Source organism: Corythoichthys intestinalis, chromosome 1 (assembly GCF_030265065.1).
Source record: "Corythoichthys intestinalis isolate RoL2023-P3 chromosome 1, ASM3026506v1, whole genome shotgun sequence".
In the NCBI taxonomy this organism is placed as follows: Eukaryota; Metazoa; Chordata; class Actinopteri; order Syngnathiformes; family Syngnathidae; genus Corythoichthys; species Corythoichthys intestinalis.
In genome coordinates this window covers 12,143,234-12,166,271 of record NC_080395.1, presented here as the reverse complement: position 1 = coordinate 12,166,271, position 23,038 = coordinate 12,143,234, and the positions used below count along the sequence as shown (strand labels likewise).

General features: G+C 40.0%; 2 protein-coding genes and 1 long non-coding RNA gene across 5 annotated transcripts in view; all 3 read left to right on the top strand.

The window, feature by feature from the left end:
• Positions 1-16,756, top strand: part of LOC130918708 (gastrula zinc finger protein XlCGF57.1-like) — a 30,852-nt gene extending 14,096 nt beyond the window's left edge. For 2 of the 3 annotated variants that reach the window (XM_057840658.1, XM_057840668.1), the window contains one exon: positions 14,440-16,756. In XM_057840658.1, coding sequence (XP_057696641.1) covers positions 14,440-16,218 — 1,779 coding nt within the window. In that variant the 3' untranslated portion in view covers positions 16,219-16,756. Of the gene's footprint in view, positions 1-8,277; positions 9,120-14,439 lie in introns of all 3 variants that reach the window. The other variant, XM_057840677.1, reaches the window with a different exon arrangement.
• LOC130918743 (gastrula zinc finger protein XlCGF57.1-like) overlaps positions 1-23,038 on the top strand; it is a 56,171-nt gene that overhangs the window by 22,248 nt on the left and 10,885 nt on the right. The window lies entirely within an intron of this gene.
• Positions 17,580-22,187, top strand: LOC130918991 (uncharacterized). Its single transcript, XR_009063867.1, has 3 exons — positions 17,580-18,380; positions 21,531-21,706; positions 21,776-22,187. It is a non-coding gene; the product is annotated as an uncharacterized LOC130918991 (long non-coding RNA).

Here is a 23,038-nt window from a genome sequence, read left to right as displayed (position 1 = left end):
CCTGTGCCGTGTAAGTCATTGATTTATACGCGCATAGTGGTGACGTCATCGCCCATATTGGCGGCACTACCACATTACGTCACTCAACACAAAAACTGCTCCAACACACCGGCCCCTATTATTATGGGCAAAGCGAAAATAATAATACTCAAATTTGGAGCATTCTAAGAAAACAACAAATAAACAAAATTATCTATTGCACTTTCATGAGTGCGTCAAACAGGTCTTCACTGGTTGGCTGGAACTAGCAAACAAATTTTGCTTATTGGTCTCTCAATAAGATTGGTCGGTGTCTGAAGTTTCACACTCCTCACAATTCCTCTTCGGTCAGGGTTCGTGTTCACCACTCTGGCGAGGACCCAAGATCCTCTTGGAGAGTTGGCATCAGCGATCAAAACAACATCTCCTTGAACAAAGTTTCTTCTATTTTTGTTCCATTTATGGCGTTCTTGTATGAGTGGGAGGTATTCCTTCACCCATCTGGACCAAAACAAATCTGATATATATTGTATTTGACGCCAACGTCGTCTGGCATACGAGTCAGTTTTCTTGAAAATCCCAGGTGGGAGCAAAGGTTGTACTTTGAGTAGCAAAAGGTGATTTGGAGTCAGCGGTTCTAAATCATTAAGATCGTCAGATATAGTGGTCAATGGACGGCTATTCATGATAGCTTCCACCTCACACAAAACTGTTACGAGGCCCTCATCATCCAAAATTTGCTCCCTTGTAATAGAGAGCAAAGTCCTTTTTAATGTCCTGATCAATCTTTCCCACACGCCTCCATGGTGGGCAGCGGCAGGAGGATTGAAGGTCCACTTCACGCCCCTTTGCTGCATGGCGCGGCTGATTTGATCATGGTTCCATTCTCTAATTGCAGTCTTTAGTTCTCTCTCCGCAGAAACAAAATTGGTTCCATTGTCGGATCGCAGTTCGTTCACTTGACCTCGTCGACATATGAAACGCCTGAGGGCGTTTATGCATGAATCCGTATCAAGCGAATGAGCGACTTCAAGATGTACTGCACGGCTGGCCATACAGGTAAAAAGGACTCCATACCGTTTCACAATGCTCCTACCACGCTTCACTTCAATAGGACCAAAGTAATCGACTCCGACGCTGGTAAATGGCGGCATATCCGGAGTGATCCTATCCTTTGGCAAGTCTGCCATCTTCTGCTCACCAATGCTGCTCTGAAGTCTCCTACATATTACACAGTCATTAATTACCTTTCGGCAAAGAGCGTTGGCACAGGGAATCCAATACTTCTGTCGCAAGATCGATAACGTGTGGTTTCTCCCACTATGTCCCTTTTGCCTGTGAACATGCTGTATCAGGAGTCTTGACACGTGGTGTCCTTTTGGTAGTAGCATTGGGTGTTTCTGGGTTTCTGGCATAGCCAGTCTGTTTAGTCGTCCTCCAACTCTTAATATGTTTCCATCCAGCAAAGGATCAAGTTTAAAAATCGAGCTTTGGCGTTTGATAGAGGCTCCATTCTTTAAGGCATCGACTTCGTCTCCATAGTAATGAGTTTGACAAAACTGCACGATGGCCATCTCTGCAGACTTGAGATCTTTCAAGCCAAGTGTTGGTACTCTGATGGAATCCTTGAATGCCTTCATGGCAAGCTCTACCATGCACTTTTGCTTTGATTGATCATTCTCCTTTTTTTGAATAGCATTGGCTATCTCTTTTCTCTTTGTTTTCATGTCTCCTAAAAGTGTCTTCAAATGTAAGTACCATGCAACAGTCCTTTGGAGTTTTTCCCATGTGGAGAAATAATGAATGAGCTTATCAGTTGCATTTGGTTCAGATGTTTGTATCATATTGACTGTGACTTTCTCCTCGCGTATTTCTGGATCATGTAGAATTAACCCAAGATCAACAACATCTTGTGGCCAGTCTTCTTCTACACACATAAGGAACGGAGGTCCCTTAGTCTAAATGTTTTGCTTCAAAAAAGCTTTTGCCGTCATACCGCGGGAGGCACAGTCTGCAGGGTTGAGTTTGGTGTTGATGTATCGCCACTGCCTTAACTCTGTTGACTCTCTAATAACTCCCACTCGGTTAGCAACGAACGTGTGAAATCTCTGTGTGTCATTCTTCAAGTATTTTAGAACAGAAGTGCTATCAGTCCAGAATATTGACGTTTTTAGGGGAATCTGCATTTCAACTGTTAGCATCCTGTCAATTCTGACGGCCAACATGGCTGCAGTCAACTCCAGCCGCGGTATAGTAATCCTTTTTAACGGCGCTACTCTTGCTTTACCAAAGAGGAAGGCAACGTGTATGACACAGTCAGTGGTGGTAAGTCGGAGGTAAGTCACAACGCCATAACCTTCCTCACTAGCATCACAAAAATTATGGAGCTGGGCTGTGGTGAATACTGAGATATTCTTTGGCTTGATGCATCTCTCTACCCTGTAGTCTTCCATTTGCTGCAACTCGTCAATCCAATGCTGCCATTTTAGGCTATAGGCTTTGGGTATTGTATCGTCCCATCCACACTTTAGCTCACATAGTTCCTGTAAAATATACTTTGCGGTAAAAGTGAAAGGGGCAAGGAACCCTATGGGATCATAGACTGAGGACACAACAGAAAGGATACCTCTTCTGGTGGATGCCTGCGTCTTTAAGGAGACGCGAAACACAAAACAGTCGTCTTCAACTCTCCATCCTACCCCAAGAGCTCTTTCAACATGCAAGCTTCCCTTGTCCAGGTCAAGATCTTTTATTTCCGTGGCACGCTCCTCTTCAGGTATTTGTGCCAGTACCCTCTTGCTGTTACAAACCCATTTGGAAAGTTTGAATCCTCCTTGTGCACAGAGTGACGTCAACTCGTCATACAACTTAATGGCTTGAGTTTCGGTCGCCACAGACTTAAGGCAGTCATCTACATAAAAATTGTGCAGTACGGTCTCAACAACTTCCGTTGAATACTTTTCCTTGTTGTCCTCCGCAGTCCTTTTTAAAGCATATATGGCGCAGCTTGCAGAGGATGTAGCTCCAAATAAATGTACTGTCATCCTGTACTCTTGGATATCTTTTGTGATTTCACCACCTGGCCACCATAAAAATCTGAGGAAGTTCGTGTCTTCTGGACTCACTCTGACTTGGTGGTACATCCCTTCCACATCTGCCATTAATGCAATTGGCTCTTGACGGAACCGAGTGAGCACTCCCAACAACGTGTTAGCGAGGTTTGGTCCTTGGATAAGTTCTTCATTTAGTGAGACACCCCTAAACTGTGCTGAGCAATCAAAAACAACTTGCAATTTGTGCTTTTTTGGGTGTCGCACACTGTGATGAGGAAGATACCAAACCTTTCCTTCTTCCTGCACCAACTCCTCTTGTGGAACAACTTCTGCATAGCCCTTCTTGATTACATTTTCCAAAAAACTTGTATACTCTTGGTTAAAACTTGGGTCTTTCATCAACTTTAATTTTAATTTCCTAGCTCGGCACTCCACCAGCTCTTTGTTATTAGGCATAGAGACATTTGCCTTCTTGAATGGAAGCTTCAATTGATAATGTCCATTTGTCACTTTAACTGAGGATGACATGATATCCATGAACCTTTTGTCCTCAAAGGACATTTCACACTTTTCTTCATATGGCTTTTCCGGAAAGTCGTGATTGAAGTTTTGTTTTACAAGATCATCCAAATTTACTACTGAAATGTGATGACTATGTAGCTCCGTAATCTGTTCATCTGTGCCATTGCAGGTATTCATAAGTCCATTAACCACCCATCCCAGCCTCGTCTTAACAGCATATGGTCCATTGTTTCTGCTGTTGATTACCTTCCACGGTTCCATGGTTTGGGGAGCATTTGTTCCAATTAAAAGGTCAACTTGCGAGTTGATATGGGTCAATTTCACCTCCTTTAAGTAATCCCATCTATTCAGTGACTCTAATTTTGGAATTTGCGCCTTTGTTACAGGTATCTCTTCTTGGGTGTATACTGCTGGCAACTTGATGAAGTCATTTCCTTCCAGATTGGAAACTTCGAGTCCTAATATTTTTTCCACATTTGTCATTCTTTCTTGCCCAAGTGTTTTCAGTAGAATTCTTGTTTTTCTTCCATTAGCATTCAGTCGTCTTTGCAGGGCTGTTGTGCAAAATGTTGCTGTGCCACCTGGATCCAGAAAAGCATACGTTTTGATACACTTGTTGCCATTTGACATTTTCACTTGTACGGGAACGATGGCCAATGTTTGAGTACCACCGGCCCCGGTTTGAAGGTGCTTCTCTAAAGACACAAAAGCACTAGTTATTGTTGGTGGGTTGTCTGTAGCTGGTGGCTCTTGCTTATCATCCTGCTTTGGCCTTTCAAAGTGTAGCATAGTAGGGTGCTTCAATGTGCAGATTTTGCAGGTGAGTCTTTTTCTGCAGTCTTTGCTACGGTGACCCTTGGTTACGCAGCCAAAACAGATTCCATTTGTTTTGAAGAATTCAACCTTTTCTTCTCGTCTTTTTTTGCTCAGTTTTTGCAGTCTTCAGTTGCATGATTCTTTTTACAGTACAGACAGGATTTGTTGGTAGCTGTGATTGGTGCTTGACCTTGAGATGACTCTTCTGCTGCCACGGTGGTAAAGCTGCTCTTGTATGCTGTTGATCCAGATTTTATTTTAGGAGTAAATCCTTTCCTTTCGTCCTTTGGTTTTGGTACAGCAGTGTCTTGGATGTTCCCGAACGTTGGGTCACATGCCATTCTTGCCTGTCTTTCAATAAAGTTAACTAGCTGCTTGAACTTGGCTCTTATTTTGGTGCGCTCTTGGTACTCAAAGGCTACACCTCTCCATTTTTCTCTCAACTTAAAGGGGAGTTTAGAAACAATGGTTCTTAGATGAGTGGTGGTGTTTAAGTCGTCAAGGGCTTTTACATCTGCCATAGCGTTAGCACAACTGCGTAGGAATAAACCATATTCCCACAGTGCCAAGCGGTCCTCTGATTTAAGCACCTGCCAATTCAAAACCTTTCTTTGGTAGGCTGACGCAATGAGAATATCACTACCATAGTGTCTATGTAACAGCTTCTTCGCTTTGGTGTACCCCTGTGCTGGTGGCATATGGATGCAACTTTGGACGAGGACTTTGGGTTGCCCTTCAGTGTATTGGTCTAAAAAGAATAATAAATCACGAGCACTGTCCGTTTTGCTTTCAATACAATGCTCGAAAGTACGTATAAAAGTGTGATATTGCAGCGGGTCTCCATTAAAAATTGTAAGCTCTTTTGCAGGTAGAGTGGAAAGTCTTTGCTCTTTTATTAGCATTTCTGTTATTTCATTTTGTTTTCTCAGTATTTTCAACATTTCGGCAGTTGAATCAGTTGGTTTCGAGGTGATCCTGGAATTGATGGGTGTGGCTGCCATGAGTTTGTCTTGTGTGGGCAATTTTATTCTGTCAGGCTTGTGCAACAGTGCTTGAGGACTGGTCATTCCAAAGTAAGTAGCAGGTGGTGGACGACCAACAATATTTTCACTCTGCTCCTCTTCATCATCATCATCCTCTTCTTCATTATCCACACCATATTCACCATCGTCATCATCATCGTCATCATCATCATCACTTTCATTCTTAATATGCCGGTCATAGTCTTCAACATCAAGCCCATTATTGAATTTATCATAATCATCGTGGGATTCTGTGTCTTTCCGAAGCCTTGATTTGTTGCTTCCTTCACTCACGCTCATGAGTTCATAAGTTTTGAGTTTTGCTTCTGCAGCAGCAAGTTGTGTTTTGATGGCCAACATCTCTCTTTCAGCCTTTAATTTAGCTTCTTCTCTTTCGAGAGCTTGTGCTTTTCTCAAACCTTCAGCCTGTACTAAAAGTGCAGCTTTCTCTGCTTCAACGTTGCGCCTGGCGGAGGAGGACGTTGATGAGCGGCTGCTGCTTTTGCTCATTTTGGTATCCAGCTCCAATTTACTCATCATCCCCACTGACACAAAAGAATCAGGACTTTCCCTTTTGGGCTCTGTTTGTTGTACTTCAAATTTCTTTGTATATTGTTGCTGTTTAGAGGGATATTCTGTAGTCTGTTGTACCCACTGCCCAATATTTTTTACCTTTTGTAGCCATTTGTTTACTGCTGTTCGAAATTCATGGAACTGAGCAGCCTTGGGTAGGTACCAGTTTGTGTGATCCACATCCCTCTCCTCTCCAGGGAGCATTTCATATAATGTTTTTTGAGAGGCAGTAAATTCATCAGTCATTTTGTTAAAATCGCTGTATGCTTGTGTGATTATTTCAACGTTGTCATATCCATGTTGCATATTGTCCTCTATATAATTCATCTTTGATGTCAATTGTCTATATTTAGCAGCCCTCTGCTTCATTAATCCTTCTAATTTATTCTTCAAGGCCTTTTCAGTTAATTTGGATTTTCTCTTTTCATGTCCAACTTGTTTGGAATTTACTTTATCCGGTTCTGGTGGGTTTTGTTTATTACCAGCCATTTTTTCACCATCGTGATGATTGGGATTGGTTTCAACAAATTCTTGTTCAGCAGCGTGGCATTTGACAACGCCTATTTGAGTCGTGCTTTTAACAACATCATCCATTTCAATAATTTGGTCTGCACCCCCTTTCATATCACTTGTGCGGGACATTGTGCTGACCGTTTCACAAACAACCCAGTGCGCCTATAAATGCAAAGTTTCATGCCTTTCTGTTACGTTTACTACTACTTGGTTTAATGTGCGGGAGCGTTCAGCGCAACATCAAAATTACGAGACATCTGCCTCTATCAACATGAAAACACCGTCCGTTCAATACTCTGTCACGTCAATTCAATCCGCTTCTTTATGCAACAATCATTGTTAAGCGTTCATCGAGACATCCAATACAAACATCCGGACTCGTAATCATATCAAAAAACTCCGTATTGTAACGCACTTGCCCCAAGCAGTCACGCAATCCGTTCAACTCGTGCACAATTAATCAATCAAGCAAGCCAATCGATTCAGCCATTCCACGGCGTTTTATCCTCAAACGGCGTCAATTTATTCCTTCGGTAGTTTTTCAACTTTTGTTCTGACAATTTTCAATATACGCTGGTTTAAGAATGTTTCAACGCGCACTCACCATATGTCGATGTCAGGCGGCAGGATCAGACAAAACGCCGTGGCCGATGGTAATCCAAGGTGTCAAATTGTCAATGAGTGTAGTCAAGCTAATCGTGGTCATTCAGTCCAAAGTCATGTCGTGTGGTCAAATAACAAACAAAATGCGCGATCTTCGCATCTTCAAACTTTCAAACAAACAAAACAATATACTCGCAACTCTGCGGTCTGTGTTGGCGTTGCGTGCTGTCACGTGTGTTGCGTGCGGTTGAAAACTATATCCGCCAGCGTTCCACACCTGTGCCGAGTAAGTCATTGATTTATACGCGCATAGTGGTGACGTCATCGCCCATATTGGCGGCACTACCACATTACGTCACTCAACACAAAAACTGCTCCAACACTATGTATATGTCATTTATGTATAGGATGAATAGTTTCGGCCCCAGGACAGAGCCTTGGGGCACGCCGCATGTGATTTGACGTGTAGTTGATCTGTGCCCATCATCAGTTACATATTGCGATCGACTGTCCAGGTAGCTACTTACCCAGTTTAGAACGACGCCTCGTATTCCAAGTCTCTCTAGTTTGTCCAGTAGGATATTGTGGTTAGCAGTATCAAAGCCATTTTTTAGGTCCAAGAAAATGCCCACTGAGTATTCCTTTTGGTCAATAGCATCTGTGATAATTTCTACAGACTCTGCTAGGGCCTGCGCGGTGGAGTGTTTTTTTCTAAACCAGTATTGGCTATTATGTAATAAATTCTGTTTAGTTATGTATTTGTCCAGTCTGCTGTTGAAAAGTTTTTCGAGAATTTTTGATAGCTGTGGCCGGATAGAGATAGGTCTATAGTTGTTGAACTCATGTGGGTTCCCGCCTTTGAAGATTGCGATAACTTTAGCAATTTTCATTTCATCGGGGAAGACTCCTTTCTCAAAAGACGTATTGAAAATGTAAGTTATGGGGAGTAGTATTTCATTATGAATGTTTTTAATGAGCTTCATATCAATTTCATGTAGGTCAGTGGAGTCTTTGTTGGCGCACTGCATAATTATACTCTTAACCTCGGCGACCTGAATTGGTTCCAAAAACATGGATTTTAGTATAGGGTCAGGGCGCATATGAGTAGTTATAGAGAGAATGTTCTCAGCGAGTTTGGGCCCAACCGTCACAAAGTATTCATTAAACTTATTTGCAATCTCTTCTTTGTTCCTCAGCTCACTGTTATCTCCATAAAAGAATTCCGGGTAAGCTTTCCCCGACTACCTTTTTTTTTTTTTATCATTCCATTTAGTATTTTCCACAGTCTACACGTGTAGTTTTTGTTGTCTTCCAGTAATTTACAATAGTATTGTTTTTTTACAAGCTCGCAGAATGGACTTTAGTTTGTTTCTATAGTTCTTAAATTTCTTTTCGGCGGTGCCTGTCCTTGTGGAGAAGAACTCTGTACAGAGATGTTTTCTTTTTGCAAGTGTTGATAAGCGTCTTGGTCATCCAAGGTTTGTTTTGCATTCTTTGAGTGAAAAAAAAAAAAATAGACTGGCACATTCAGCGAGTGAAAAGGGGTCAGTGTAAGTCTGAACATAATGAAAGTACTGTAATTCACTTAATATTGGTAAGATCAATTCTATCCTTACAACATATAGGGAGACAATCTAAATGACCTATATGACTGAAGTCATTATATAATGCAAATAAGGTTGCTTAAAAGTTGGTGGGGATAATTTGAGCATCCTGAAAAGTTGGTAGTGTTATGTCCCTACTGTTCCTATGCAAACCTACGCCCTTGATTCTGAGCCTTCAAATTGAGGTATTGATAGTGATGACTAGAATTCGGATATGTTGATCATATTTATTGAATATTTTTTTGACTCCAGTGATCAGGTAAAGTCGAGATGGAATTTCCAAACGCTTGATCTTCTTACGCTGAAGTTTCAGCACTTGAACGTTTCTACTTCCGGTTGACTTGACGCAATCTCTATGTACCCATCTGGGGCTTGCTGTTCTTTTGTGTTCCATTCTCCAAACCAAACGACCTCCTTCAAAGCACCTTAATTGGGTAAGTACCGAAGTGAGAATTTAGGGGACTAAAACGTAATTTTAAAGCATACTGGAAGTCGTTTTGCTGTACGTTGAAGCTCCGCAGGCTTTCATATGTAACCCTTACTTTTCGTGGCTGTGGGTGGATCGGGTTACAGTTCTTATAATGTGGTGTATTTACTCCGTCTTCTCTACTATAAAGATGACCGACACGGCAGGACAGTATTAACGCTGCCGCTTTATTCCTAGCGCGGGGCGCCAGGAACTCTCATGTTCTATTTGACACGTCCCACCACAACACTAACTAATATGCAAATAGGAACTCAAATTATACAACATAAATATTGAATATAAATTGATACTGCATGACATTTGAAAAAATAAATATATAATAAATAACAGTCTATATAAATAAAATAAATTGAAATGAGCCAAAACACCAATCCAAGAATCCATCTATTTCTTCTGCCTGTTGGATTATTGCCAACTGCATGTTTCTTTAGACTCAAAAGTGACTTATGGTCAGTGATCGCAACAAAAGAACTGCCAGAAAGAAAATGTTTAAAATGCCTTACAGACCAAACAACAGCATACAATTCACGATCAAATGTAGACCATTTTTTCTCTGTAGTACTCAAACTGTGGCTTGTATATGCAATAACATGTTCTTTTCTGTCCAGTTTTTGAGATAACACTGACCCAATGCCCTCTAGTGACGCATCAGTGTATAACAGGAAAGGTTGAGAAAAGACAGGATGTGCCAGAACTGATGGGTTTGCAATAGGGCTGGAGCTATAGACCCTACCCACGTGACGTCACAACTCCGCTCTCCTGACTGGTGCCGCCCACTTGTCCGTCAACACATCATGTTGACCTGTTACGGCTACGTACATTCCTCCTATTTACGGCGTGTTTTTCTGCTCGTTAACATTAATAATCAAAATGGTGAAGGCGTGTGTGGCGGTCGGTTGCAATAACAGAGAAGATAGACGGAGAGACTTGAAGTTCTACCGGATTCCGAGAGACACGGAGAGGAGAGAGCGAGATGGGCTGCTGCAATTCGACGAGAAAACTGGGCTCCAAACGATTACCACAGATTATGTAGTAGTCATTTTATATCTGGTAAGATGCATTTAATATATATTTAGAGGGTTTTGGGCTGACAACCACAATTAAGATCATTGCTAGGCTAATCGCCGACAACATACACGTATGTATGTAGTGAGTGCTATCGCTAAACCATATAAACATTAAAAGCCCTAGCTCCATTGACAAATGACATGAAATACATTAGACTTGACAGTGGATGTTAGCAAGAACAAAAGATTTTGAATTGAAAATTTCGTAACTCACCTTCCGAGCACAAGATTCCTGCCGAATTTTCGTGTACGAGGACCTGTTTCACCCAACCAGCAACGTAGCATTTATAAGCCTCCAAGCTCTTAAAGTTTTTCAAACTTTCGTGAGAATAGGCTGATTTTGTGTGGACAAGATAGTTGTAAATATCAGGGTCAGGCAGAGACGGCGAAGGCAGCCGGTCAAAAATCATCGATTTAGGCATCAAATATGGATCTGGCGACTGTATAGAACGAAGCTTTTCCACATAACGCCTTTTATGCAACACATCCAGTGAGTTTACGGCATCAGAAAGCACCGGGTCTTCCATGAAATGCATTTTAAATTCCTCGATCAATTGAAACCAATGCTAATACAGAGACAAAATGACGGACAAGTGGGCGGAACCATACAGCGAGCACGTGGTTTTGTGACGTCAGTGGGTAGGGTATATCGAATATTTTAGTAATCGAGTAATCGACCGAAAATTCTATTGATTAATCGAGTAATCGGATAAAACAAATATATTTTTAGGTGAAGAGCAATTATAAATATACATGAGAAAACAAGACATTTCACCTAATCTTGAACCATTTTCAGTCAATCAATGTCTTTATTTTCGATGTATATTGTTGAAAACAGCCAACAATTGCATCTCAGATGTAACTAGAATTTTAAAAAAAAAGACTAATTTACTGCTTTCACCCAAAAAACTTTAAAAAATATATATATATATATATATATATATCTTACCTAAAAATGCCGTTATGCTTGATAACACACATCACTTAAAGGTTTTCCCACGTGTTTCAATTGAATTTCTCTTTGTGTCAAGCCATTTTTAAGTTCTAGTTAAGTTTTAAGTTAGTCTAAACTGTAATTCCTGATATGATTTTGAGTTTTTGCAGTGTTCAAAATAAATGTAGGATACAGGCTGTATTGGAGCACATTAGGGACCAGTGCTACTTGGTGTTTTATCCAGCAATGGCTACTGAGCTAAAATTGATAGTTAGCATGATTATGTTTTTATTTTACACCCTCATCACTCCACAATGCTATGTTATGTTAAAGCCTGTATGTAAGACATGTTAGCCACGCATCGACAGTGGTCATAATTAATTGAAACCTAGCCCTCCGCAGGGCTAACGTTACGTGAGCTAGTAGCGACAGTAACGTTAGTCTTATTTATTAGCGCTTAGTGCTCTGCTGCTTTAAGATGGCGGCTGTTTACTAACGCTGCCCAGACGCGGCCGAGTCCGTCATTGTGCATCTAGTTCAACATACATGTGATCTCTATGAGACGCATCAGACGCTACCTGTACCAACGTAGCATCGTGCGGGCTAGTATTTAGCAACGTCAGCGTCGTTTGTAGCGGCTGTCGGCTGCAGTAAGTTTTTTTTTTTTCCTTCTTCCTCTCCGCACGTGACAGCGCGTTGTCCCGCATTAAAAGTAGTCCGAGCAAAACGTGATGCTTAGAGCTGTCAAAATAAACAATTACTCAAGGTGAATAAAATTACTCGAATCAGTTTTTAAACTCGAGTTACTCGAGTTGCTCGAGTACTCGTTTCAGCTCGAGTTTGCAAAACAATATTTTAGAGACTGAAATGCATCTTCACACTCAACTGTCCATTTGAAAATAGCACCTTTGTGAGTGAGTGCGCTTAAAGGGGCAGAAATGATGGAAAAGTTCTTGACAAACCTCCTATAGTTGGCGCATAATCCAACAAAAGATCTCACTCTCAATCACATCAACTCGCCCAAAGTATTCGACCACAATTGGAAATGGGACAAAAGGTGTTGCCTCTGGATGCTTCGATTGTAACAAATATGCGCACAGGGTCTTTCCTCTCTCACACTCGGCTTCTTCGTGGGCGCAAATGGCTCTTCCTTGTGTGTGGGTGTGTGTGCGTTCATCTTAGCATGAACAAATACGTTCTTCGATTGTCGTGTGTAAGACAACCCTGATTACTAACACGACCCCCTCTTTTTCAAGACTCAAGTTTGAAAAAAGACTTTTTGAACACCAAATTAATTTTTATACAGAAAATAATTACATCTAAAACAAATTATTATAACAATATACTTGAGAGAAAAAGCATGTTATTTTGCCTCATTTAAATCTTAATATCTGAACATTTAAATATGTAAACTAAAGTGCAATCACATTCTTAAATTAATGGCTTCTGGTTTTTGAAATGTGAATAAACCAATCCATTGTGATAAAACAACAAAATTGTAATAACTGCATTAACCATCAAAGTGAAGGCTAACTAACTGTAGTCTTCAAACAAATCTGAATAAGGAAAAACATTGCAATAAAATAATGCAAACTGGTTAAACTTGAGAGTAGCTGAGATCTGTCGTGACTAGGGCTGCAGCTATCGAATATTTTAGTAATCGAGTAATCGACTGAAAATTCTATCGATTAATCGAGTAATCGGATAAAACAAATATATTTTTAGGTGAAGAGCAATTATAAATATACATGAGAAAACAAGACATTTCATCTAATCTTGAACCATTTTCAGTCAATCAATGTCTTTATTTTCGATGTATATTGTTGAAAACAGCCAACAATTGCATCTCAGATGTAACAAGAATTAAAAAAAAAAAGACAAATTCACTGCTTTCACTCAAAAAACCTTTAGATCTTATTAAAAAAAATATATATTTATACCTAAAAATGCCATTACGCTTGATAACACACATCACTTAAAAGTTTGGATTTTTTCCCACCTGTTTCAATTGAATTTCTATTTGTGTCAAGCCATTTTTAAGTTCTAGTTAAGTTTTACGCTACTCTAAACTGTAAGTCCTGATAGGATTTTGTGTTTTTGCAGTGTTCAAGATAAATGTATGATACAGGCTGTATTGGAGCACATTAGGGACCAGTGCTACTTGGTGTTTTATCCAGCAATGACTACTAAGCTAAAATTGATGGTTAGCATTATTGAGTTTTTATTTTACACCCTTATCACTCCACAAAGCTATGTTATGTTAAAGCCTGTATGTAAGACACGTTAGCCACGCATCGAAAGTGGTCATAATTAATAGAAACTTAGCCCTCCGCAGGGCTAACGTTACGTGAGCTAGTGACTCAGACAGTAACGTTAATCTTATTTTTTAGCGCTTAGCGCTCTTTATTAGCGCTTAGCGCTCTTTATTAGCGCTTAGCCCTCTTTATTAGCGCTTAGCCCTCTTTATTAGCGCTTAGCGCTCTACTGCTTTAAGATGGCCGCTGTTTATTAACGCTGCCCAGACGCGGCCGAGTCTATCATAAAGCATCTAGTTCAACATACATGTGATCTCTATGAGACTCCTCAGATGCTACCTGCTACCAACTTAACATCATGCGGGCTAATTTTTAGCAACGTCGGCGTAGTTTGGAGCGGCTGTCGGCTGCGGAAATGTTTTTTATATTTTTTTATTGCTTCTTCCTCTACGCACGTGACGTCAGCGCGTTGTCCCGCATTAAAAGTAGTCCGAGCGAAACGTGATGCTTAGAGCTGTCAAAATAAACGATTACTCGAGGTGAATAAAATTACTCGGATCAGTTTTTAAACTCGAGTTACTCGAGTTGCTCGAGTATTCGTTTCAGCTCTAGTTGTGACAGAACATCGCTTCAATGATAATCAGGCGCCATCTAGCGTCGTGAATGGGTATAACGTCTAGACTGCAAAAATAAGACGACCCCCACTTTTTCAGTCTTATTTCAATGCAAAAAAAAACGTCTTATATTCGGGCCAATACGGTAAATGCGCTCTGACTTGCAAGCCTTGCTTGCGGAAGTACTACCTGCCCTACATTTCCTACGCCAAAATAAAAGCATGCATCACAAAACAAAAGTCAACATGATAAAAAAAAGACTGGAGACTCCAGCGTCCTAAAGTTGAAATGACATCAGTCGGGTACGTCGTAAGCCGGGGAGTACCTGTTTTTCTTTTTATATTCTCTCTATATCTCCGACGTCAGCAAATCACGTGATTTTTTTTTTCCCATCCAGAGTCCCGCAGACATCACTGTCGAAGATCTTCACCCTGAGAAGAACAATCCCGTCCAGGTTAAACAGAAGGAGGAGCCTGACATGCCGTTTATCAAACAGGAGGCGGAGCCAGAGACCTCTGACATCAAAGAAGAAAAACAGGAAATTGAAATCCTCAAGTTTCCAATGGGTGTCGGTGTTAAGAGCAAAGAAGACGAAGGACCAAGCGAAGAGAGCGGAGCAGCGAACCCTTTGAGCGACAGCTCATTACAGCACCAGACAACAAAAGGAGAGCAACCGTACAGCCTCTTAGCTCCGCTTTTGGACAGCGATGACATAACGTCACATTCTTCTGACTTTAATACTGATGAGGAAGAGGACGACTTTGACCAAAATGCTTCAAAATCCTTAGACAAGTCATCATTTCAAAGAGACGCAAAGAAAGGTGTGGTTGAAAAACGTTTTCCCTGCTCACTTTGTGATAAAACATTTCCTTGTAAACGCTACTTAAGGGCACACATGCGTAGACACACTGGAGAGAAGCCTTTTGCCTGCACACTTTGTGATAAAAAATTCTTCAACAATGCAGATTTTAACCTTCACACAAGAACACACACTGGAGAGAAGCCTTTTGCCTGCACACTTTGCGATAAAAGATATTTCGATAACAGTGGTTTAAAGAGACACACAAGAACACACACTGGAGAGAAGCCTTTTGCCTGCACACTTTGTGGTAAAAGTTTTACATATCAGCGACATTTAAACATTCACACAAGAACCCACACTGGAGAGAAACCTTTTGCCTGCACACTTTGTGGTAAAAGATTCATTGAGAAGGGTAGTTTAAGCAAACACACAAGAACACACACTGAAGAGAAGCCTTATGCCTGCACACTTTGTGATAAAAAATACTCCAGGAAGGGAACATTAAACATTCACACAAGAAAACATACTGGAGAGAAGCCTTTTGCCTGCACACGTTGTGGTAGAAGATTCACCCGTAAGGGAGATTTAAACAAACACACAAGCACACACACTGGAGAGAAGCCTTATGCCTGCACACTTTGTGATAAAAAATACTCCAGGAAGGCAACATTAAACATTCACACAAGAAAACATACTGGAGAGAAGCCTTTTGCCTGCACACTTTGTGGTAAAAGATTCACTGAGAAGGGTAGTTTAAGCAAACACACAAGAACACACACTGAAGAGAAGCCTTATGCCTGCACACTTTGTGATAAAAAATACTTCGTGAAGGCACATTTAAACATTCACACAAGAACACACACTGGAGAGAAGCCTTTTGCCTGCACACTTTGTGGTAAAAGATTCACCCGTAAGGCAGATTTAAACGGACACACAAGCACACACACTGGAGAGAAGCCTTATGCCTGCACACTTTGTGATAAAAAATACTCCAGGAAGGGAAAATTATACATTCACACAAGAACACACACTGGAGAGAAACGTTTTGCCTGCACACTTTGTGATAAAAAATACTCCACGAAGGATAATTTAAACATTCACACAAGAACACACACTGGAGAGAAGCCTTTTGCCTGCACAATTTGTGGTAAACAATTCGCCCAAAAGGGAAGTTTAAACAGTCACACAAGCACACACACCGGAGCGAAGACTTATGCCTGCACACTTTGTGATAAAAAATACGCCACAAAGGAATGTATAAACATTCATGTGAGAACACACACTGGAGAAAAGCCTTTTGCATGCTCACTTTGTGGTAAACGATTCGCTCGGAAAGAACATGTAGTAAGGCACGCAAGTAGCCACACTGAGTAAAAACCTTCGAATTCTAGCGTGTAAAAAAAAAAAAATTCCTGCATTTACAATGGAAAAAGCATTTCAATTTCATTATTCGGTTTTTCACAAGCCTCTTTCGAAAAAGTTGTTCATGATTTTTCAGGTGCTGTTCTTTTTTACAACTATCCAATTCATATATGGCGGAAAACAGACAAGGTTGAAATGGCAGTTTTTGCTCTTGCACCCTTCTTTAAAATAAACTGCTGTAAGCCAAAATAACTGTTGTGTTTGATAGAACAATATGTGTATATGCTGCCATAGCAGAATCATGACGCATTAAGCCCTTGAACTATTTTTAATATGTCCGTTTTACCCTGGAAACCCCCGTTTACAGATGTCGTGCAACCGCTTTTGTTTCAACCCAGTCAGAAAAAGAAGGTAAGTAATTAGATTTATTATTCAAAATGTCTGTCATTTTTAGCTTAGAATCATTAATTGATGTCTAATACTTTGGTAATTTTTTTTTTTTTTTTTTTAATCATTCACAAACAAATTACATCACAATGAAAAAAATGGGTGTCTGTAAATCAGTCACAGATATCTACCTTATAACTGTCGCTTCATTGTATTTTTTTTTTTTTTTTGATAGTCACATTTTCTCCGATATGTTAGATGATAAATAATCAATCCAAACAAAAATTGGGAGAAAAAAAAAACGTTTAAAAGGGTAACTATATGAAAAAATCTCTACCACTGGTTGATGTCTGCGATTTCTGCATCACGACCCTTGTTATATTACCATTTTTCCCCCATTGGTACAGAAGATTGGATAAAGTCAGTGTATACCTTTACGAATTATTTAAATTCTGAGCAAGGGCATGGGCTTGGTCTTAATATCGGTAGGGACAATATACTGTATAACCTGCTTGTCCACTTTTTGCTGAGGATGGGACATTAATTACACCAAACATATTGGTGAATGGGGGTCAAGGCTACATTTCTCACCAATATGAACCTAAATAATTGACTAAATGATTTATGCAAAATAAATACTATGCTAACCTTTACACTGCAAATTTATAATGTCTTAATCTGATCATTTTTGTTAAATCTAGTCAAATAATTTTCTCCATCTTTTTTTTTTTTTTTTTTTTGATTGTGAAAGGTTAGTTCACAGATTAATGCGTCAGATACTTCCACTTACTTTAAGTAAATATGACTATTTGTTTGTATTGAACCCATACATCTAAAAGTTGGCCATTTTTCACCCAAATCAAGAAAAAAATTCTTTCAAATAATGTTTTGAACAATATTCTTGAATTAATAACATTTCTGACAAGTTTTTCTTTAGATTAAATAATAAAGATTAAATATAGAAACTTTTTCCTTAAAATAAGTGTTAAACTTATTTTCAGCTAGCTCTTATTTCAAGAAATCTAAGTAAAATCAACTAGAAGCACTGTAGCAGTAGCAAAATTAGTGGTGTGTTCCCCACCTCCATAACATTGACGTCTTTCTACATGACTTACAGTGGCTGCTTCTGGCGGAAAAAAACTTCCAATATTCCTCGTCTTTGAAGGGGGTGGCAGCATGTTGTATTTCTGTCGGGCTGTGAATACGTGTGTGTGGGGGGGTTCAAGTCATCAGCCCATCAAACGTGCGTTTGAGTAAAAAAGAAAATAGACTGGAACATTCAGCGAGTGAAAAGGTCAGTGTAAGTCTGAACATAATGAAAGTACTGTAATTCACTTAATATTGGTAAGATAAAACTTATCCTTACAACATATAGGGAGACAATCTAAATGGCCTGTATGACTGAAGTCATTATATAATGCAAATAAGGTTGCCAAAAAGTTGGTGGGGATAATTTGAGCATCCTGAAAAGTTGGTCGTGTTATGTCCCTACCGTCCCTATGCAAACCTAGGCCCTTGATTCTGAGCCTTCAAATTGAGGTATTGATAGTGATGACTAGAACTCGGATATGTTGATCATATTTATTGAATATTTTTTGACTCCAATGATCAGGTAAAGTCGTGATGGAATTTCCAAACGCTTGATCTTCTTACGCTGAAGTTTTAGCACTTGAACGTTTCTACTTCCGGGTCACTTGACGCAACCTCTATGTACCCATCCGGGGCTTGCTGTTCTTTCGTGTTCCATTCTCCAAACCAAACGTCCTCCTTCAAAGCAATTTAATTGGGTAAGTACCGCAGTGACAATTTAGTGGACTAAAAAGTAATTTTAAAGCATAGTGGAAGTCGTTTGGCTTTATGTTGAAGTTTCGCAGGCTTTCATATGTAACCCTTACTTTTCGTGGCTGTGAGGCTGTGGGTGGATTGGGTTACAGTTCTTATATTGTGGTGTATTAACTCAGTGTTCTCTACTATAAAGTATCAAGCATCAAGGAAATATAAGGTATTTAACCTGCTAGCATAGTGGTCAGAGCACTTACTTTCGTCCGCGACGCGTTGGGCGCGCGGGTGGGAGTCCTGGTCTGACTGTGTTGAACGGATTGCGTCGCACGCCGCGGCTCTTAAGAACACCGAATATATTATTATTAACATAATTTTTTTTTTTGCTGGCGAAATGTCGCATTTGTACTTTCAACCTGTCATATTCAAACAGTAGCCACCTCCTCAATGCTGAAGCATTATAGGGAATGGGACGTACTACGTCATTGTTTAGACACCCCTCCATGCTGATAATATACTTTACTTCCGGTGTTGTACCGAAATCTGCGATCCGTCAGAGTCTGTGACGAAGGAGGGCGATGTTGCCAAAAGCAAGGCCGACAGCAACGAAGATGAGGAATCGAACAAGGCCACTTACGCTAACGGCGTAAACACCCATTTGCTACGTAAATGAGGCTATTCACTCGCAGTTGCCGAGGCTTATTTTCCCTTTCACCGAATAAACGTCATGATATTTAATCAAGACGCTGACATTTGGAAAATGTCTGCTTAAAAAAAATCACATAAAGTAGCTATATCATACAGTATATTATGAATTTTTGATGTTTCGAACATTTCTGCTTGAATAGATTACTTTTGATATTGTGAAATCGTAAGCTGCAATAAATTGCGATTTTTCTTCTTATTCTTCCTGACGAGGTTATTGTGTAAATATCCTCTTCAATGAATTACATTTATTGTATGACTTTTGACGTTGTGAAAATGTGTGTTCTAATAAATTACATTGCTGTATTGTATTTCTGAGATTATGAAATTATCCGCACCTATAAATTACATTATGAATTTATTACTCTTCCTCACACACTCTCGCATACACAATTTTCGATGTATAAGGACAATGAATGATATAAATGTAAATGCGGTAGTTAGTGTGTGATTTTACTGTATTTTACTTATGCTATTTCCCAGCCCATCGAAGGCAATTCCTTACTTATTTGACATTCCCTTACTGTCATTTGAATGCATGTTCCCTCAAAACGACCACCAGATACCATATTTTTAGTGTCACGTTTTCTCATAGGTGCAGATGTGGCTGTCGGAAATGGTGATACTCCTCCACTGTGCCTGAGAACAATCAAGTCACTCTTAAAGCTCTTTGTTGATCTTCTGACACCATCCCAACTCCCCCCTACTATATATCCTCTCAACTGGACCCCCAGAGGGTGTATATTCAATTATTACATTTTCCGATAGGTGCAAATGTGGCTGTCGGAAATAGTGATACTCCTCTACTGTGTCTAAGAACAATCAAAACACTCTTAAAGCTCTTTCCTGATCCCCTGACACTATTCCTACTCCCCCTACCACATCTTGTCTCAATTTGACCCCCAAAGTCTGTACACTTTATCATGACATTTTCTGATAGGGTCAAATGTGGCTGTCAGAAATTGTGATCCTCCCCAACTGTAGGTGGGGCTGTAACATTGACACTTGCACTTTTGCGATAGCCGATTAACCCAATTTTCAGTTCTGGGGGTCCAATTGAAAAAATATGTACTAGGGGAAGTGGGGTCTGTCATTAGATCAGCAAAGAGCTTTAAGGGTGACTTGACTGATTTTAGACACAATACAGGAGGATCACATTTTCTGATGCTGACAATCTCTGTAAGCCACATCTGCACCTATCAGAAATTGTGATCCTCCCTATTGTGTCTAAAATGAAGTCACCACTAAGGCTCTTTGCTGATTTTCTGACCCCCCCCCCCCCCCCCCCCCACACTATTACATCTCCTCTCAATTGGACCCCCAGAGTTTGTACATTTTGTCATCACTAAACATCAGTATCATTAGATCAGCAAAGAGCCTTAAGGGTGACTTGACTGATTTTAGACACAATACAGGAGGATCACATTTTCTGATGCTGACAATTTCTGTAAGCCACATCTACACCTATCAGAAATTGTGATCCTCCTGTGATATTTAGTACTCTGGGGGTACAATTGAGAGGAGATGTAGTATGGGGGGCGGGGGGGGGGGGGGGGGGGGGGGGTTGTCAGAAAATCAGCAAAGAGCCTTAGTGGTGACTTCATTTTAGACACAATAGGGAGGATCACTATTTCTGACAGCCACGTCTGCACCTACCAGAGGTTGTGACAATAAAAATATAGTTTCTGGAGGTCGTTTTGAGGTATTATATATTCAGATGATGGTAAAAAAAAATGTCAGATTAGTAAGGATTTGTCTTTGATGGGCTGGGCAACAGCATAAGGAAAATACAGCGAGATCAATCACAGACTACGGCATATATTTATATCATTATCCTTATGCATTTAAAATTGTGAGTGCATGTGTGGAAGAGTCATAAGTTACAAAAATGAAAGTAATTTATAAGAGCAGACAATTCCATAATTTCACAAATAGAATACAGTACCTAATTTAGAAAAGCGCACATTTTCACAACATCAAAAGCCATACATTTTATGTAATTTATTTAATGGGATATTTACATAATAACCTCATCATGATGAAGAATAATAGCAATTTATTACAGCGGACTATTTCACAATGTCAAAAATTCACATGAAATATCCAAAACTTTTAAAGCATTTTCTTAGTAACGATGTCATGATCGAATGTCACGACGTTAATACCGTGAAAGGGAAAATAAGCCTCGCAACTTGTAGCGAGCCTCGTTTACGTAGCAGTTCACGCCATTAGCGTAAGTGTTCTTCTTCGTTTCCTCTTCGTCGTTGCTGTCGGCCTTGCTTTTGGCAACATCGCCCTCCTTCGTCACAGATTCTGACGGATCGCAGATTTCGGTACAACACCGGTCCGCCAAACTCAACGGGGATTGTAACATGTGGTAGTGCTAAACTAATTCCTTCGGTGTATTAGATAGAAATTATGGGTGTGTATTGTTGTGTTACCGGGTGCAACAGCGTCTCCCACCCACGACAAAAAAAGGGCAAGGAAACTGGACTCACTTTTCACCGTTTTCCTGCGTGGAGGACCAAATATCAGATCACGAAGGCACGACGGATGGCTTGGGTCGCAGCGGTTCGTCGGAAAAGCATTTCTTCTGGAATGAGAGTGTGTTCCCGTCATCTCTACTCTTGTAAGTTGAACGATTTATCCACTCTTTTGGTTTCAATACATTTTTTTTTTTTTTTTTACCGTTGTGTAGCTTGTTGTGTTCCTAGGTAAACCTGCGTATGAAATGCTGACAACACATCCCGATTGGTCACCGTCTGTCTTCTTGGATTATTTGACAAAAAAATTTGTTCCATTTGTCTTGTGTCGGACTCAAATAAGCCTAAGCAGCAGACACCATCTGGGTCTGCCCTTTTTGTCAATGGACTGCGGGCTTTTAACTTGTGAAAATGCAAGAATTTAAATAGCCAAGCAGAATAAATATGTGCATTTAACTAAGGCCAGTGTTTTTTTTTTAACCACTTTGACAAAGACGTTTAATTGTAATATTGTATATATTCTATGATTATAATATATTCTTGTTTGCTCTAATGTAGACTTTAGACTGTCAATTCATATAGTGTTGGAAAAGTTGCAATACCTAAAATAGAAATGCAAGAACTGTAATGTACATATTTATACACCTTAATTTGCCTAAGGCCACTGAATTTTTTAAAACTGCTTTGAAAAAGACAGGTTTTGTTGTGATCTTGTATTTATATAGTATATAGCTTTTTATAATGTAGTATATTATGTATTATAATACATATATATACATATATTTGAACACTCTCATTCCAGCTGAAATATGATAAAAAGAAATGCTTTTCCGACGAACCGCTGCGACCCAAGCCATTCGTCGTGCCTTCGTGATCTGATATTTGGTCCTCCATGCAGGAAAACGGTGAAAAGAGTCCAGTTTTCCTTGCCCTTTTTTGTCGTGGGTGGGAGACGCTGTTGCACTCGGTAACACAACAATACACACCCATAATTTCTTTCTAATACACCGAAGGAATTAGCTTAGCACTACCACACGTTACAATCCCCGTTGAGTTTGGCGGACCGGAAGTAAAGTATATTATCAGCATGGAGGCGTGTCGAAACAATGACGTAGTACGTCCCATTCCCTATTGGGCCAAACATGAGAAGGGCTTGGCTCTATACCAAACACAGGTATAGAGAGCCATTCCTTTACTTTCCCACAGTAGCTTTTTTTGGTAATTTATTTGAAATCGGTAATTAAGCTATAATTTATTTATTGTCCACTTCATTTTTTTTCTGATGGGCTATGGTAGCACTTAGATGACGAAGTGGGGAGTCAATGAGACAATGCAACAGTAGATGAAATTGCAAAAGTGCAACGACGCATGGCTGAGCCCAACATGGCACGCAATGCAGATTTTTTTCAATACTGGAGGAGCCAATGGACATCTGATCCAAACCTGTTTTAACTGGTTAAGAAATTCTTGTGCATGCT